The following is a 19290-nucleotide window of genomic DNA, read 5'->3' as shown; positions in this document are numbered from 1 at the left end:
TTCTAACAGTTTGTCAACAATCATGTCATATATATATATATATATATATATAAACACACCTATAAGGTAAAACAGAGCATTTCTCCCTAACATCTGTTTTACAAGTTGGAATTTTTGCCTAATGGGTTGTATCCAATTTGGACATTTATCAAATCTAAGAAAACTTAGTTCTTTTTCAAAAATATATTTTAAGTATTAGATTTTGGAGAAAACAGAATGAAATACTAAATGAATGTTACATATTATATATATGTATTCATAAGATATGTGTGCTATTTATATCTAAATATATATTATATACCGAGATATATATTCATAAGATTACATATGTACATCTTCATAAGATAGATATCTAACAGATATATATCTGGAAATAGATGATAGATAGATAGATAAATAGATACCTTAAAATTAGTCCCTAAATTAGAACTGGAGTTACAAAAAGTAATTTGTATATTTTAAATACATTATTTACAATTAATGTTTAAATGGTGTTACTAAAAAACACGTAAATCTGAAATACACTCCATATTTAAAGTAGGTTGATTATAAAATAACAAAACTGAAGAATAAGTAGTTTGTCTTAAGTGCTGCTCTTGAACATGAGAAAAACAACTTTGTAGATGACATCTGTGGATATTCTGCAAGAGATCTTCAGACGTTCTCAGCAGCTTTAAGTGTCAATAATGGCTCCATATGAAAAAATTCACAAGTTATACCTTTGTATGTCCTCAAGCATGCTCCTATAGTTTTCAATATAGTTATACAATAATCCAGGTAAAACTCCCCACTCCACCAACTAATATGCGCAAATACAATTAAGAGAAAGAGAGAGGAGATAGATGCCATGGAGAACATGTATATATAAACCAGATTATTTGAGATGAGATTATAGACTATGCTGGAAAGTGTGGAGAAGGAAAGAAAGAGAGAGGAAGAGGAAGGAAGGAAGAAGGAAGGAAAGAAGGAAGGGAGGGAGGGAGGGAGGGAGGGACTGAACATTAATGCAATCTCCCAAAAAGATTAGGAAATTCTGTACTCAAGATAAAAACAAACAAATAAGAAACTTAGATAGAATATTTTGTCAAAAAAGGATTGTCCAATACTTGTAGGAGAAAGTTGAGATAGAAAAGAAAGTTCTGTAGGGAATTCATGATAGTCACGCCATTTGAGTTCGGCCCTGTACTTCTGTCTAATAGCAAGGGGGCTAAATCCCAGCTGTGGGGTTCAAATCCCAGCTTGGTCATTTGCTGCTATGGGACATTAAGGATATAATTTATCCTTTTTCTATCTTGGTTTCCTCAACTCTACAAAAGACTAATTAAGTACCTATTCCAGAAACTCTAGGAGCATGGTCCAGGCATTTGTTTTGTGTTTGTGTGTGTGTTTGTTTGTGTGTGTCTCTGTGTGTTTTCTGTATTTTTTTTTTTTTAAAAAGATCTCCAGGTGAATCTAATGAAAGACTAGGTTTGGGAGCCTGTGGATGAGATAAAAGTCTAAGATTCTATAGTTATATTTTGTGGTTGTTGTATTAGACTGTCCTTGCATTGCTATGAAGAACTACCTGAGACTGGGTAATTTATAAAGAAAAGAGGTTAACTGACTCACAGTTCTACAGACTGTACAGGAAGCATGGCTGGGGAGGCCTCAAGAAACTTACAATAATGGCAGAAGGCAAGGGGAAGTAGGCACATCTTACATGACCAGAAGGAGAAGAGAGAGAAGTGGGAGGTGCTATACACTTTTAAACAACCAAATCTCATGAGAACTCTCTCACCATCACAAGAACAGCAAGTGGGAAATCTGCCCCCATGATCCAGTCACCTCCCACCAGGCCTGTCCTCCAACACTGAGGATTACATTTCGACATGAGACTTGGGCAGGGACACAAATCCAAACTAAAGCAGTTGTACACACCAAACCACCATGAATTCACACTAAATTAGATACTTAGAAATATTTTCTCTCTTTCAAACTATATTGCAGCTGCTATATACATAGAAGTTTTTCAATAAATATTGAATAATTCATTCTAAGAAGACACTTGTTTTAGAGAAATAACGCTTTGGGGGCATGAAGTAACAAGGCCAAATCAATGGCAGAATCTGGGGAATTCTTATTCATCTGGAACTTTCCACAATATACTGTCTTATTTTTGTGCTATTAATGCACTATTTTCCATATATGTACAAAATTGTATGCATATTCACTGTTACTTCTAGGAAAGGAAATTCCCAGACCTACTACCGTAATAATACTCTAAGTAGGTTATTTCATTTATATGTAAACACAAGCTGAGATTTTTTTTCTGCATCTATAAAATGAAGATGTGACCAGGCCTCTCATACAGAGACACTGAGAGGTAATGAGACTAATAATCCCTTTGATGGTAGCAGGCAAAGTTTTCACAATCAAAATCAACAAAAAATAGCAGAAACTTAGGCTTGCAGGGATAATATTTCTTTTCTCATTGTCAGGCTTTTGCTTCTTCTATATAAATAAGAAAGGTTCAGCATATTATTCCCAGATATTCTGCACCCAGAGAGAAACGTTGTGCTTATTTCAATAGGAATTTGACCTTTGCTTTAGGTGAAACCATCAGAGCTCTTGGATGAGAAGCTCATCTTTCTGGTCCCTGGAACATTGTTCATGTACACTTGACTACATTTCATCTCTGTCCTTAAACCTTAAGTGGGGGTCAATAAACACAGTTGTTTGACTTGGATAGTACAACTCATATTCTTAGTGACATTATAATTACTTAACAATTCTCCTATGACTTTAGAGCCTAATAAAATCCGTTGACTATACATAAAAGAATAAAATAAAGTATACCTCTTAGGTAGGCCTGTCAGAAAGATGCAGGCTTAAATTTACACTGCAGCAGTTACAAAGCTCAGAGATAGAGGTATTAGAGTTCTCACAGCAGTCTAGCTAGAACACTATTGGGGAATAACTGGGCAATTGTAAAAGAAGAGTCACCACCATGCAAAGTTTAATTGTGACCAATTTTATTTTAGAACTGCATTGTTGGGTGTTTTATGGTAATGTAGATTTTATTCAATATTTATTTTTGCATATTTTTAAGAAAATTCCCAAAGCGATGCTTTTATACACATCTTCCCAATAGTAGTCAAGTTTGGAGATGATTTATACTGTAGCCTCAAGGATGCAAGAACAATGAAGTAAATCACAATTCTGGGTAGGTTTTTACAGATATCTGCTACCAAGACGAGCAAAAAGCTCAGGGTTTTCAGTCCTTTTAAATAGTTCTTCAGCTAACGCAAGAGAAATAAACTTTGGAAAAGTTCAATTTTGAACCCCTCCTGTGGCTTTTACATAAAAAAGATTTATGCATTTTAAGTTGTAGGACTCATGCAGTTCATATTAGTTGCTGTTTTAGGCACTGCTGTAAGTACTAAACTATAACAGACTCAAGAAATGCAGTTTTTCAAATATGATTATTAAATGGTTCTCAAAATAACCTTATGGAAGTTACACTGTCTGAAGGATGGTGACTTGACATGTGATGCACTAAACATGCACAGTTTTTAAATTCTGCCTTGTCCTAAATATCATATAATCAACCAAAGCGTAGATTTGATAATGGACCTCAACAAGGCTCACATTTGAGAAATGAAATAACAGAGATGAATAGACTTATGGGTTCATCATATCAAAGAGGTAATCATTTGTGACTTTCCAACATTTTAAAATAAAAGATTGAATAACTTCATTCAACTAAAATGTGGCTTGAAAAAAACATAGCATTCTGGATATAAAGCATTCTGTTAACATTGCTCTTCAGTACCTTGCTTTATTATTATTTTTTTGGTATGTTTGCATGTTGCATCCAGAGCTACAGATTTTCCACAGTGCTTTCCTGCCTCATTCAAGTATAATAAAGTAGAAATCTATAGAAGCTCTAAGGTTAAACAAACTGTACATCATACAAAAAATTAACTTAATTTACACAGTCAAAAAGTATTGGCAATGCCCTTTATAAATCTTATCAAAGATTCATCACAAAGGATACTACAATCCACATATGTGATCATCAGCATACAAATGCCATTTTGATTTAGGTGGTGCAGAACTGAGTATCTGTTAAATGTACACATGTAGAATCAGCAATTTGTACCGTATATATTTCTTTTAAAGTAACAGTATTGTCAATCTAATCTAAGGTACAGGATTTTCTTATTGCATATTTATTGTTGCTGAGGCAGTTAGTTATGATACAACAACACAATATCCATAATAATTTTAAATAAACAAAAACATTTCTCCTGGCAACAATATAAAGAATATATTTTTTCTAAAATCAATGAGAACATTGCTACATACAGATTTACTCAAATACTGAAAAACATGACCTTAAGGCATCTGCTAGAAAAACAGATGTACATATTTATACGAACTAAGTTATGCAAGAAAAATTATTGCACGAAATCCTATTATTTTCAAAATAAAATATTCTTCTGTCTAAATGTACATAATTCCTTATTTCTTCATCAAATCATGTTAACTGGCTCAAAACCACTCTGCCTCTTAAATAAGGTTTAACAACATACACTAACAATATTACTGGGTTTGACCCAGGAACATTAGTGCTGACATAGGGTTTGTAAAAACTATTGCCTACATTAAGAAGTGCTTTGGAGGAAACTAGATTTGGGGATTCATTTTACATTCTTAAATATTCTGATTTACAAATATCTTAAGATTCAGGGTCTTTTATGCCAGACAAAATGGAATTTGTATAAGAAAATTTATTCATGAAAATAATCAATCTTTTCCTGAAAATCCACATTTTCTACAAGAGAATGAAGGTCTACTGATAATGAGACATTCCCAGTGTTCTCCTCTTGATCAGGAGTCTACTTGTTCACCTTAATTAAGAAACAATTCATTAGAATTCCTGAATCCTATTATTAGGATATTAACATAGAATAGCACTAGTAACGGCAGTCACATAGTTTTTATTTAGAAGGGAGAGACCGTTTCTACAGAACGCTGTTATTAATATAAAAATAGTAAAAATTGGATTCCCATTAACATGCATCCATACCTTCAGTTACTCCTAAAATGAGTTCAGTGGCTCTAAGTATTGAAAAGGAGCATCATTCCATTATAGAGAGCCCTGTGCAGCCTGGTTATCTGATAATAAGATAAACAAAGACACTCAGTTTCTAAGTCTCTGAATCTGCCCTTTAAATGTGGTTATCTTAGCAGCATAATATATTTAGCATAATAATTGAGAAAGTTAATGAAATTAGAAATGATACTATGGTTCATACTTAGAGCATGCTTTAAATTAAGCAGCTAGGTTTTTTTTTTTAATTTTGTGTGTTAGAATCTCAGCTAATAACATCCAGGCAAAACACATTATTATTATTATTATTATTTTAATAAAAATTTGCAATTCCTTTTCCTTTGTTCCTTCAGAGCAGGGACTATGTCAGTGATTTTATTCCCCATATCCTCAGTTACTGTACCCTGCATATGACTGGTACAAAAAGTCAATGAATAGTTTTTAAATGAACATGTTATTAACTAATTTTAATTAACTGAAAAAATAATCATGCTATATTTTGGTGCTTTTCTAAGACACATTAAAGTAGGTAATCATCAAAATACACCACTTAGTAATATTTTCACTTAAAAAAAATAGCTCCTAAATTCCAATACTATTTCTCTATACCCCTGAAATACCACGGATGCAATATCTAAGGGTAAAAAGAAAAAAGTGAGAGTAGGATTCAGAAAGAACCATGACTCCATTGCAGGCCAGATAAAGACTATGTACCAAGGCCAAAAGTCTTTTTAGTTTATACAATTCTGTTGTATAACAGGTGTTGCTTCTTTGAAAAATAATTTCAAAAAGCAGAGGAGCTTACAAATATTTGGTTTAGTTACCATAGAAAATATGGGCACTGTAGAACATAAGATAACAACTTTCCTTTATTTCAGAACTCACCCCAGTTTAACTTCATTCTCACTATATCCACCATAATACTAGGAAGTCTAAGTTTAAGAGCAGACTTTGAATATTCAAAATTTTACTGGTTTGAAATACAAATACTTGGTAGTATTATTCTGGATGTTTTTAAAGAATAACATGCAGAATTGTTTTTCTGCTTTTGTTTTTAAAATAGAATAAAACCACTAATTTTGCATTAAAATAAGGCACAAATCATTTTTAAATACCTTGAGACAATTATTTATGAGTGGCTAAATATCCTCAAAGCAACACAGTATTATAACCAAACACTTTGAAAGGTGGCTGAAAAGTAGAACAAAATTTGGATTTCTGAAGCCATGATGTCGATTAAGCAAATGGACTAAAAACCAAATTTGACCTATGCTACACTCACAGTTGTTCTTCAGACTGAGTTCTGAAAAAACCAGACAAAAAACCATACCTCATTTCAAAATTCATATTAAAATGCTGATTTGCATTCTTTTCACAAATTATGAAGGAATATTTGCCAAGCAGATTAACAACCAGAGTAACCTTTTTTCCTTCTGATTTAAAACAGCTCTTTTGCTATATGGACTTCTTCCATTATAAGCTTCAGTAAAGTAAGTTGTAATTTTGTAATAAGCTTATAAAGGCAAAATTTGACAAGAACCTTGAGTCTTCTGTATTAAAAAATAAGGATTAAACATTGTTTTCCTTAATGTATACAGTCCATACTTATAAGGGAAGTAAGAATTGTCTTCTCATATAATCATAATGAATAAGTGTCCCAAATAACACATATCCATTTAGATTTTGAAACGCAGGTTTTAAAAAAACTTGGTCATTTTCTTTAAATTATTTCAAATCCTCTTCTAGGATTTTAGCTGAAATTATATTCTTTCAATAAATATTTAGAATATAGTCTTATTGGGGTTCTTTAATGATTTCTTGAACATCTTTTCTAAAAAGAAATGTAAAAAAAATCATGACTGGGGGTGTATAGAGTGGATATACTGAAAATGCTAGTAACAATTTAACCATACCATCACTGCTTTTTTCCCTGATTGTGCCTGTTAATCTAGTCTATCATGAAGTAATTAGTATATGATTCCTTCTCAGATGAATTCCAAAGCTCAACAGTGAATCTGAGAAAGAAGAAACAAATTTTCTATACAGAATTCCCAGTAATTTATGTAGATACTTCTCTGCCCTAAAGAAGGGGAATTATGACTCCTCACTCCTGCATGTAGTGACTTCCTTCCAAAAATGACAGCACGGAAAGGGCAGGAAGAACTTTAGAGTGACAAACGCTACCTCAGTCAGGTTATCAAGGTCCGTATCAGCATTCACAAATCATGTTCACAGTACATACCCTTGATATGACCTGATGAAAATGGCACTTTACTTCTGTGATCATCTCCTCAAAACCCATAATCCCAGTCTAATCATGAAAAAAAAAAATCCAACAAACTCCAAGAGAGGAGCACGCTACAATTTATCTGACAGGACTCTTCAAAGCTGTCAATGTCATCAGAAATAAGGAAAGTCTAAGAAACTGTCACAGGCAAGAGGAGCCTAAGGAGACATTCCAACTCAATATAATGTGGTATTCTGAATAGGATCTTGATGTGGGAAGTGGATATTAGGAGAAAACTAAGAAAATCTGAATAAAGTATGGACTATCAATATTGGTTCATTAATTGGGGCAGATGTACCACAGTAACGTAAGATGTTAGTAACGGGTAGATGGGAACTCTCTGTACTATCTTTGCAATTTTTCTGTAAATCTAAAACTTCTAAAATACAAAGTCAATTATTTTAAAAAGTAAATTTGACATGATGATATGAAGCATTTTGATAGAGAATTATTAGTTAAAAAAAAAGATTTTTTTTTTGTCAGGACAGTTTATGTTGTATTTGGCTTTCTTGGGGTGGACCCCTAAATAGCAAAGGCATACAGAGAGACTGTGAAAACTCGTTAGAGTGTCTCATTTGTAAACAGAAGTCATTAACTTCACATTGTAATTCAGCACTTCCTATATTTCACTGAATGAAAGGTAAATGTATATTTTTATACTTTTTGGAAAACATGGCTATAGTGCTTTATATAAGCAAATTAAGTATTTCCATTAAGAGAGCTTTTTAATCTTGAAGAGATGAATTTTGACCTTGATTTGATGAACAGAAAAAGGCATTATTGCTCTGCAGAACACTAATAACTTATCCTTCAAACTTTATACATACTTCATACATTATTTAAGTATGCTTAAAACAGCTTTAAGATTAAGGCAATTAGTGGGTTAACAGTTTCATCAGTTTCAGGCTAGTTTTGATAAGTTTTGATATCTTGATCAGTTCATGCTCAACCAGATTAGTATAGTAGCTACTGGTTATGTGCATGGGTTACATATGCATTCTTAGCTTAAATAAAATAAATGGCATTAAGCACCAAACACTGGGAAATCTCATGTTCAATACATACTTTAAACATACATACAAACTAGTACCTGATTTAAAAGCACAGTAGAATTCGCTTTATATTTAAAAATCAATGCATTTCATATATCCTCGAAATGAACAAGTGAGGAAAATGTTCCAAATGCAAAAAAAAATTAAATAGTATGAGTTGCCATTCCTACAAATAATTCTGTTTATTATACAGATTGCATTGAATCTCAAATGTCTCCATAGAAGCTTGGATGCAAGATTTAAGCTTGGTTTCCATTTGTGTTTTTGTCTGAAATGTTCAAGCTTTGTTGGAAGTCAGATGTCATATGACATAATGACACTACTTCATGGAGCAGTCCAATATCTTCTGAAGTCTCTTTGGCTTCTTTCCCTTCTTTCTCCCAAGGAACAAAAGTCGATGAATGCCGCCCAAGACCGGGTATAAGCAGATCATCTGAAATCTGGCTTAGTGTTTCCCTCTTTCCTGTTTTTCCTTTATCAGTCTGGGAAACTTCAGGGGAAGTGAGTTGGAAATCCAGTCCTGAAGTAGGGTCACTCACATTGTCAGCACTGAGGTGCTTGTCACTGTTTTCCTCTTTCAGGATAAACAGAGAATCTGTCAAACCACTAGAGGAAACCCGCTTCCTAGGAGATGGAGGGAGGTGTTTGCCATGGAGGGCACTATCGTCTTGCCCAAGATTCCACTCTGCTTGGTCACCAGAACCACCACAGAGGAAAGCCAGGTTATTCTCACTAGGAGCATTAGATTTATTCTGAAAAAAGAAGAAACAACAAATTCAGAAAACTTCTAATAAGCATTAATTTAGTTCTTTTTTATCATTTTGAAATAAATGTTAATAGCGTTAATTTCCTCCCAGAGAAAATACAGCATTGAGAGTCAATTTTAAACATTTCCAAATGGCTCTATTAACAGGGATGAAATGGAATGGGCTTGGTTTCCACTGTCTTGCAGCTATCACCTATCAAATTCAAACTAGATTATATAATTAATGCCAAGTTCTGAAGTCACTTACTATCAGAACAGGATTGTCATTACTCATACTTCTATCTCTGCTATTTTTAAGCATTCAGTTGAATTTGCATAAAATAATGTTAAAAAATAAAATCATGTTCATTTTTGGGTAAGAAAAATGATTTGAATGAATACATTTAGTGAAGTTTTTTTGAAAACTCAGGAAATATGGGGAAAAAGTGAAAACATTTCACATTTTAAAAATTCCCCAGAGACAAGTACAAAATTAGATTGCAAGAAAACATTATTGCTTGACAAAATAATTTCAATTAATGACAATAACCACCAGAACTAGATAAATGAAAGGGAAAATACTAGAATTTTAATAATAGAAGTAATTTCTAGTGATTAAATTTTATCATATTTTTGAAGTTTTGACCCTTACCTATTTAGAGGTTAAATGCTTCTACCAACAAAGATTATAAGATCCAGTAATCACAGCAAAGGCAGAATATTTTCTTCTAATTTTATAAGTAAAAAAAAAACTACTAACCGTAGGTTTGTAATCAATGTCATCCATTGATCTAAAGAAATCCAAGCTCTTTGCAGCTGCCAGCTTCCCCTGATCTGAGCTGTGTGTGCTCAGTGTATCAAGAATCTCTCCTAGTAAGTCCATTTCACCTGAGTAAGGAGTCTTCACTCTTGTTTCAACAGAGTCATCACTCTCATAGAGATAAGCAGAAGCTTCTTCACCATCTTCAGAAGATAATCTGAAGAAAAATAAAACACGCAGTAGTAGGTAAATAACCATATTTGCTGCATGTAAGTAATCTCTCACCAGTTACATTACATTAATGAGAGAGTTAGCAACAAAATCAATAATTGGTTCATGACCAAATTCTTTACAGTGATGTGTATACCAATTCCAATATGGAAATATTTTGTACATGCATTAAGAACAAATAAAAAGTTTACGGTACCTTATGAAACTGAAAATAGAAGTAGGGCTTTTCACAGTTTAATTCTGTGGAATTTGGGACCTTTACTTTAGGAATATTAGACTGAACTACTTGGAAAGTTTGCTATAGCCTAAATTCACTTTCAATATTTAATATGGTTTTCCTTTATTTATTCACTTATTTTAAAGGAGAATGCATATTCCTTTACATAGACAGAGATATAGTTAACGAAGAAAAAAGAATGTTCATTTTGTCATTGTCATACATCAATTGTAAGAAGCTAAACATATACTATTTCCCTTATATTAAAATTAATTTTTAACATTTTTTATTAAATTTTCATCTTCTGACATCACCATAGACTTAAGTCTCTGGTACCCTCAATTCCATTTCTTTCTATTGAGTATTATCACCATTCCTGATATTTAACCTTCCTCTCTTCAGAATGAGTAAGAGCCTAATTTAGATGGGCTTCTATTGACCCTTTAATACTATCCCAGATATCTCTGTAGACATTATTGCTTTCCAAGAACAAGATATTTAAGGTCCATCTTAGTTTCCTGTCCCAAGATATCCCCCATAACATTCCAGGAGCACTGGGTCCTTTTGCTGAAGAACACTTAAAAAGGCAACATCTGAGCTCTAAGAGCGCATACTCTTCAAAATACCCTTTATCACCAAAAACTTCTGCTGTTAAGCGATACCACTTAATAGGACACCAAAATCCATTACTTACTTGCTTGCTCTTTCAATGTCATCATCATCTTCATCATCATATAGAGCACCATCAAGGCTCTTAAGAGGCCTTTTTAAGCGTGCCTGGAGAGAGAGATTGACAATAAATTGGCATTAGCAGTTTAAAATAAGGCTCTTTAGCAAATTTTAAATGTGCTAAAGATGTGATTTGATAAGAAACACTTTCGCAAGAAATATGCATTCAGGGTTTTTGAATATTACCCAATAACTTGACAAACTGGGACAGGAAGAAAGGGAAGCAATAAGGTATATTTATCTCAACACTTACTAACTTCTCAAACCAATAAAAAAAAAAAAACAGATCACTGGATTGAATACATATGCACAGTCACACAGACTTTCAGGCCCTGATTTAGGAATACTTGACTTATACTCAATTATACCCTCATGCACCCATCACACAGTTTCAACAATTAACAGTATTTGCCAATTTTGTTTCTTTTATCCCCAGCCCACACTCTCTTCCACCCCAAGTATTTTAAAGCTGTGCTTCTCAAATCTTCATGTGTGTATAAATCGCTTAGGGACTTATAAAAATGTAAAAGTGTAGATTCTGGTTCTATAGTGTTTCTGAGTCTGAATTTCTGCATTTCTAACAAGCTCTTAGGTAAGGTCAATACTGCTGAATCTGGGGGGGGTCACACTTTGAATCATTAAGTTTTTGAAGCAAATCCCAGGCAACCTATTGATTCACCTGAAGTACTTCACTATGTATTTTTAACAACTTTTTAAAAAACATAACCAAAATATCATTATCATACCTAGCAAGTTAATAATTGTTCTTTAATATCTTATATTACTCAGGCCATATTCATATTCCTCTATTTCTCCCCATATTTTATAGTACGCTTCTTTGGACCAGAATCCCAACAAAGTTAACATTGTATTTGGTGGATATGTTTCTCAGGTCTCTTTCAGGGGACTCAGTTCAACCTTCCCTCTCCTATAAGCCATTCATACCCTTTAACATGTTATCCTGTCCTCACTTCCTATAAATTGGTAGCTACCTCTGGAAGCTTACCCTCAGTTTCTTTTTCATCTGGCAAGAATATTACATGGGTATTGATATGTGCATTTTTACTGTATCATGTATAGGCACATAATGTTTAAATATCTCATTTTTGGTGGTACTAAGATTCATTAATGACTTCAGGTATGATTCATTAAGCGATCCGTTATACATTTCATTATCAACTTTTGACCGAAGGTTTTAGCATTCTATGATAACCACTGGCTAAATCTGCTATTTCATTAGGGGCTAAAGAATTATGCTTTTCTAGAACATTCCTTCTATATTTATTTGCTGGCATTCTATAAAGAAGAACTTTACCTTATCAACTATTTGACTATTCCAAAATACAATGTATGGGAAAGGCAGGACAAATCCTTGATTTCTTTCCTTTTAACAATTTTGAGAGTGATGAGCTAAGCTAGTGTCCTAACAATCTCGAAAAGCAAGTCAGGAGGGTTTTTTTAAAAATTCCCATTATTAGTAGATACTTGATGTTGTTCAACCCACCACAATTCTTCTTCTTGATGTTCAAATTGTTCCATCTTTGAAATACACCATGATTATGTTTTTAAAATAGTCCTTATCTTTTAGAGCTACATCTTGAAATACTCCCAGATTAAATGATATGCTTTTGGGTACTTATTTCAAAATAATTTAATGGTGGAGAAAGAGAATAGGTGAGGCTGTGACTGAAATAAGATTGGCCATGAGTTGATAATTGGTGAAAGCTACATAAATGGTTCCTGGGGATTTTTTTTTTTTTTTGGCTTTCAGAATTTGACTTAAATATTTATCGTAAAATGTGTTGTCCCACTTTTTTCATCTTCTTTTTATTTATTTATTTATTTATTAATTATTATTATTATTATTATTATACTTTACGTTTTATGGTACATGTGCGCAATGTGCAGGTAAGTTACATATGTATACATGTGCCATGCTGGTGCGCTGTACCCACTAACTCGTCATCTAGCATTAGGTATATCTCCCAATGCTATCCCTCCCCCTTCCCCCCACCCCACAACAGTCCCTGAAGTGTGATGTTCCCCTTCCTGGGGATTTTTATAAGCTTCTCCTTCCTTCTGCATATGTTTGAAATTTTCAAAATAAAGTTTTTTTTTTTTTTTAATTACCCCATCTGTTACCAGTGGTAGCCCTTTCAAGTTGATTCCTGTGTCCTTTGACATAAACTCAGAAGTGTTTAGTAAGTTTCCTGTTTTGGGCACAATAAGATGTCTCATTTCAACTTAGAATTTTTCTGCATCAAACCTGGAATCAGCCATTTCTTCTAAAAAACACTGGTTTCTGTAGATGGGAAATGGCATTTAAAGGTTCGAGTCTGGGTGCTATGGGTGCTTATGGCTGCAAACCATCCTTTTGAATGAACAACAGTAAACTTGAATTTGGAGACTTCAACCATGACACCAGAGAGGAATAACTTTCTGCCTTCTGATTTTGAGTTCCCAATCTAGATAACTGTCTTCTTTTATTGCAGCCACAAAGAGTAAGCAAATTTATGGAACCTATAGGACTGATCCCTACTCCACTCCCTCTATGCCACTGCTTGTGAGTGGCAGAAAGGACGGAATGAGTAGTAAAATATGTTCTTATAACCCCTACTTGGAATGTGTAGTGAGGTTCCCGTAAGTTCAGGGATTAGAAATGTATCTGGGGCCTCTAACTGTCTAAAACTGAGGCCTATCACTTTACCACTGTAAGTTTAAGGTACATGAGTTAAACAGAAATCTGCAGAGTAGCCTAAGAACAAAGCCGCCACTCACAGCAATATTTCTGTGGGAAAAATATATTTCACCTACTCTCTCCAAAACTCACAAAATATGATACAATCCTTTGTTTCTGAAGACAAGCCATTAGTATTACACTGAGCTCTGTATATGGTTGGCTTTATACCAGCTAGCAGGTCCTGCATTTAAGTTTTTGTTTACAAATGAAACAAACTGAAACAAAGTCTATGAGGAAGCTGAGACTTTATATTGCTATCAATTAAAATCACTGCTACTTAGGAACTAATACAGGAAGATTAGACAATACATACTCAACAGTGTTTATATTTGTAGAGTACTTTGCAAAACACTCTCACACACAGGGAATATGAAGTTAAATTAAGTCAAGTCTTTGACACTAAACAGCTCTAAGTCTAATGGACCCTACAATAAATCTGGAGGTATTCCCAGAGAAGTATATAATTTGTCCAAGGACACAACTTTATCAAAACTAGGAACCAGAAAACAGAACTTATGTCTTTCCTATTGTGTTGCAAGTCCTTTGTTCATTTTCTTCCACAAAAGTTACCTTTATATTCTGTAGCTGTCTGCATATACCATAGTGTCTCTATTTTTTAAGTCCAACTTTTTTTATGAAGCTACTGCTTTTTCCACAATCAAACATCTACGTCATGATATAAGCTTCACAGATACATTTAAATTTTAGTTTCATGTTTCCTAGCTAGACAAGCATTCTATCCATTTCTATATAGGGATTTTAAACAGTGCATCTTATGATAAGTTTTAACACTACAAGTAAAATTAGAAACAGAAGTAAAACTGATTAATATGTTGTTTTCCTTTCCTTGGCTGTTAACCTTTGTGTTATCCATACTTATTATACATGTACTTATGTACTTAAAATTATTTACATATATGAAATAAGCTTCTTCTAATTAATAGTCATTGAATATATATCAACCTGCATTAGGAACTACAGTTTATATATAAGAAATAACAACGTCCAAACAGGTGACAGAATATGTCAATTGCTTGATGACTTCTACATAATTTTGTTAAGGTCACAAAAAAAGAAAAAAATTAAGGAGAAAAATAATCATAATGTAATCGACATTTAAGATAGAGAAGAATAGCAGTAGAGATAATATGGGTCCATACAAGCTCAGCAGCTGATGGTGTTCTGGTGGGTTGCGACTCTGAAGCACAGTGCTTTCAGGGGAAATAAAGGACAGTTTTCCCCATGTTCGGAACATACAACACAGGGCAAAAAGGCCTGGTCACAATCTTAAAAACAAAGGTCTTTTGTGGGGAAATGGTAGTAAGTAAGATTAGACTGCAGAAAACATATTGTGTATTCTTAAGGGTGCCAATAGCTAGCCAGTAACAGTACATCTTCATCTATGTTAACAAATCACAGACACATCATTATTAAAAACATGCATATGAACTATGCAGGACCTGAAATGTAAATGACTATGATAGAGAAAAATAATCTCAACCCACACAATAAAAATAAAAAATATATATACATTATTTTAACACAATTGGGTATAGTGACTTATCCTTCAACATCCAGCTCAAATGTAGCCTCTGGAAAGCTTTATCTGGTAAGTGTTCCTCTCTATGGTCACATATTTGGTAAACATTTGGCAAATGTGCTATTAATCTCATTGTGTTATCTGCTCATGTGTCTGCCTGCACCACTACACTCAGAGCTCTCTGTAAGTGGGATTCAAATTTCATACTTCCTTGTGCCCTTTGCACCCTATTGTATGCCTTCCTAGCATGGAAGACAGTAGCAGCATGAATGCAGTATGTGCTTACTGGGTGTTTGTGGATTAAAGAGATGCTAAAAATTCAGAGAATAATTAAATGTGGCTGCTTCCTTACTTGAGGGAAGTACAGAATAGCAGCTTACAGAAGGTTCTCAATAACTATTTGCTGATGAAAAAAAAAATGAATAAATGACATTCGCTTGCCTTTCATTCATTAGGTCCTGCAAGTTCAAGGTCTGCACCCTAGGGTTCCCTTTGTTCTAACCAAAGGTATCACCATGGCCTTCTTCAACCCCTTATATTTGTCCTGATTTGTCCTAGCACAGGACCTTTGCATATGATTCCTTTACAAGAAAAGCTTTTCTCTTACATTTAATCTCTTTGCACTTTGTCTATACACACCTATTTTCATTCAAAAATATGTAGTAACTGCCTACCCCATATTGAGTCTCTATTATTCTGTCTTGTAGAATGCTACAGTCTGTAAATTGCTGACAGAGTGATCTTTTTAAAAGGCAAACCTAATCATGCTATACCCCTATTTAAAGAAATCCTTCAACGGCCCCTTACAGTTTTCAGGATAAAGCTCATACTACTTGCCTTGCACAGAGGGATCTGGCTATGACAGCCTCTCTGGAGGCTTCACCTGCCATAGAGATGTCTGCTCCACACTACTAAACCGTCTCCTTTTCTTGTATACTTCTCAATGTCTTCTGCCTCTGTCCTACACGTGGGCTGACATGCTACCAAAACTTCTTTCTTCCTGGCTCTTCCCCCCAGCCTCCCCATGTTTTTTTTTTTTTTTTTTTTTCAGTTATCCTTCAAACCTTGGCTCAAGAGTTTATCTTTCCAGGAAACACTCCCTTGCTCACCAATTAATTTATATGCCATTACATTCTCTCTCTCACCATACAGTAGGCTTTTGAGGGCAGACCCCTTGCCTTGCTAATTTATCTCCTGTGCCCTCAGAATCTAGCACATTGTGTTATACATACTAGTTCCAGGAAAACTGCAAAAGACTCTGAAAGGAGCAAAATGATTATGAGGTGTCTGACCAGTGGAATTATGAATGCTGTCTAGAAGGTCTTGTGGGGGTTATCAAGTTCTGTAGTGCTCTGCATCTTTCATTGTCTTTAATTATCTTGCCAGGATATAATTGGACAAATTGTACAACCAAGGCCTTATCTCAAGTGGCAGTAATGACAATCCACTATAATGGAACAAAGAGGTTGTTGTATTTATGCAGTTAATGCCCACAAAACCCTCCCAGGAAAACTTACATGCTGCCTGCCTGAGAAAGTCCAACCTTAATGGGGTAAGGAAGGCCCTTTTCTAGAAAACCAGGAACCTCAGCAAATTTGGAGAATCTCAAGAGGAACTCACCTTAATTTAGAGATGTTTCAGGTAAACCATATCGTGGCATGGTTTCTTGGGCTTAGTTGCTTAGCTTCAAGATAGCAAATAGCAGAGACTATATAAGCTCAATCTGAGGTTTCTTATGAAAATTTACATAAATAAGGAAATTCTGAAGCCTTAGCTAGTCAATACTGCACGGCTCTAGATTTACAAAGCAAACTCAAGGAGGCTTAAATGGTTAATTAACTTTCTGGTTGCCCCAACATAAATAGGCCAAATCTAGTAAGAACAGCCCTCTTTTTGTGATTAAGAATAATCTTAGAGATTATTATGAACACAAGTGGGGAGACTGTCGGGAAAACTGTGAAAGACTTTGAAATGGGCAAAAAAAAAAAATTGCCATCCTCCCAGTGGAATGCTGAATGCTGTCTAGCATTCTTTTCCAGGATTTTCTGATACTATACAGGTCTGCACCATTCATGGGTTGTATTTTTATAGCTCTGTAAAGATAGAAATTAACTTGTGAAAGACTGACAGTAATGCAAATGTTTCTTGTCCATAGAGATGCAAGTAAATTTTGTCCAGTGAAGACATAATTATTACATTGTGGATATTATGGTTTTGTATCTGTCAGCATATGTATTTCAGGACTCTAGAGTGTTTCTCTTTTTCAGATTGTCCTTTATACCACCTTACTGGGGTTTCCATATTAATTAATGAGCTAATTAAAATATGAGTCATAAGTTTATTTTTATTGTAAAATTATTCTTTAGGTCAGGCAGAAATGTTTTCTGAATAAATGAATATCTTTATACATAGTAGGTAGTTTTTGCTGAGAATCTATTAATGAACTGATAAGAAAAACATAAAGGATAAAGCACTATACTAGTTCACTGACATAAACATTTTTAGTGTCCATGAGGCACAGAAGGGTATTATAGTCATTCATTCAACAAAGATTAAAGAAATGCCTGCTTTGTGCCAGGCATTGGGCTACATGCTAGGGTACAGTGATGACTAAGAAGAGGCTCCTTGTCCTCATGGATATTATATTCTAGTAAATGAGACATGAATTAAATTGAACAGTCATACAAATAAGCATAAAAATTATGACTTCGGTTAATTTGTACTAAACTATGATTGCTATGAAAGCCCTTCAGGAAGTTGACCTAGTGTGGGAGGTCAAGGGAAGTCTTTCCCTGAAAGATATTTGAGTTGAGCTCTGAAAAGTTAGTAGGTTAGCTAGATGATGGAAGATGTAGCAATATGTGCAAATGTCCAGTGGTGGGACAATCAGGGCAAATATTAAGGAATGAAAGGTAACTACTGGTGCATTGTGGATTGGGGCTTATGTTGGTACATGGGATTTTTTAAGGGGCCCATTAAGACTTGCAGTTATCCTCTTAATCACTAGATGGCAGACATATATTAAGAAGGCAAAAGCTGGAAATTTAAATTCAAGGGGGATTATAATAGTGAGGTGGGGGAAATCATAGATTTAGCAGGAAAGTATGGGAGATGAGAATTTAGTAGGGGCAGGCAGGCATGGGATAGCCTCTGGACTTACAGGTCCTGATAATGAAGAGCAATAGAAAGCCATCTAATCAACAAATATTTATTGAGAACCTACTGAAAGCTGCTACTGTGTATTCCCTGAAAGTTAGTAGCTGTATCTCATTTTTCCCTCAGTTCTTAGCATCTCTTCACTTCAACATCCATTAAGCACTTATTACATGCATACTACTGCCTTCCATGCTGTGAAGCATAACAAAATAAATGAAAAAGATGTTCCCTTTTCTCAAGACACTTAAAAAATATAGGGTGAAATGCCAAAATACTACATATAGTAGAGCAGTTATAAATAAAAACTTTATTCCTCATTGTATGAACATAATTGATAAACTTTTTGATCATAGATGAAAATCTTACATAAATGACCATTAATACTGATAAGTAGTGTCAAATTGTTGATGTTCCTAAATAATGAAAAAATAGGTTCAGTCAGCTAATAATACAACTGTAACTACATATTATAAACATTGGTAAATTCTGAGATCAAATAAGAAGGTATAGAAGTTTCTGAACTGTACAGACCTGGTGTAGCTATCACATTAACACTGGTTATTTCACTAGTCATGTTGATGCTGTGCAAATTAGTAACTCTCTTGAAAGACAGTACTGCACAAAACAAAGGTACATTTTTTTGGATGTAAAATACGTCATGAGAAAACAAAATAAGCAAAGTTTTATATCATTCTGATACAAAGAATTAAGAATAAAATGGGGAATTGGATGTCACAC

At 34.1% G+C, this 19290-nt stretch overlaps 1 protein-coding gene across 8 annotated transcripts in view; it reads right to left on the bottom strand.

The window, feature by feature from the left end:
• Window positions 1-3797: 3797 nt before the first annotated feature.
• Window positions 3798-19290, bottom strand: part of DENND1B (DENN domain containing 1B) — a 260436-nt gene continuing 244943 nt past the window's right edge. For all 8 annotated transcript variants that reach the window (XM_063647586.1, XM_063647606.1, XM_063647618.1 and 5 more), the window contains 3 exons: window positions 11082-11164; window positions 9940-10156; window positions 3798-9186 (listed from right to left, as the gene is read on the bottom strand). In XM_063647586.1, coding sequence (XP_063503656.1) covers window positions 8674-9186; window positions 9940-10156; window positions 11082-11164 — 813 coding nt within the window. In that variant the 3' untranslated portion in view covers window positions 3798-8673. The remainder of the gene's footprint in view (window positions 9187-9939; window positions 10157-11081; window positions 11165-19290) is intronic.

Source organism: Pongo pygmaeus, chromosome 1, assembly GCF_028885625.2.
Source record: "Pongo pygmaeus isolate AG05252 chromosome 1, NHGRI_mPonPyg2-v2.0_pri, whole genome shotgun sequence".
Lineage (NCBI taxonomy): Eukaryota > Metazoa > Chordata > Mammalia > Primates > Hominidae > Pongo > Pongo pygmaeus.
This window is presented reverse-complemented; position numbering and strand designations above follow the sequence as displayed.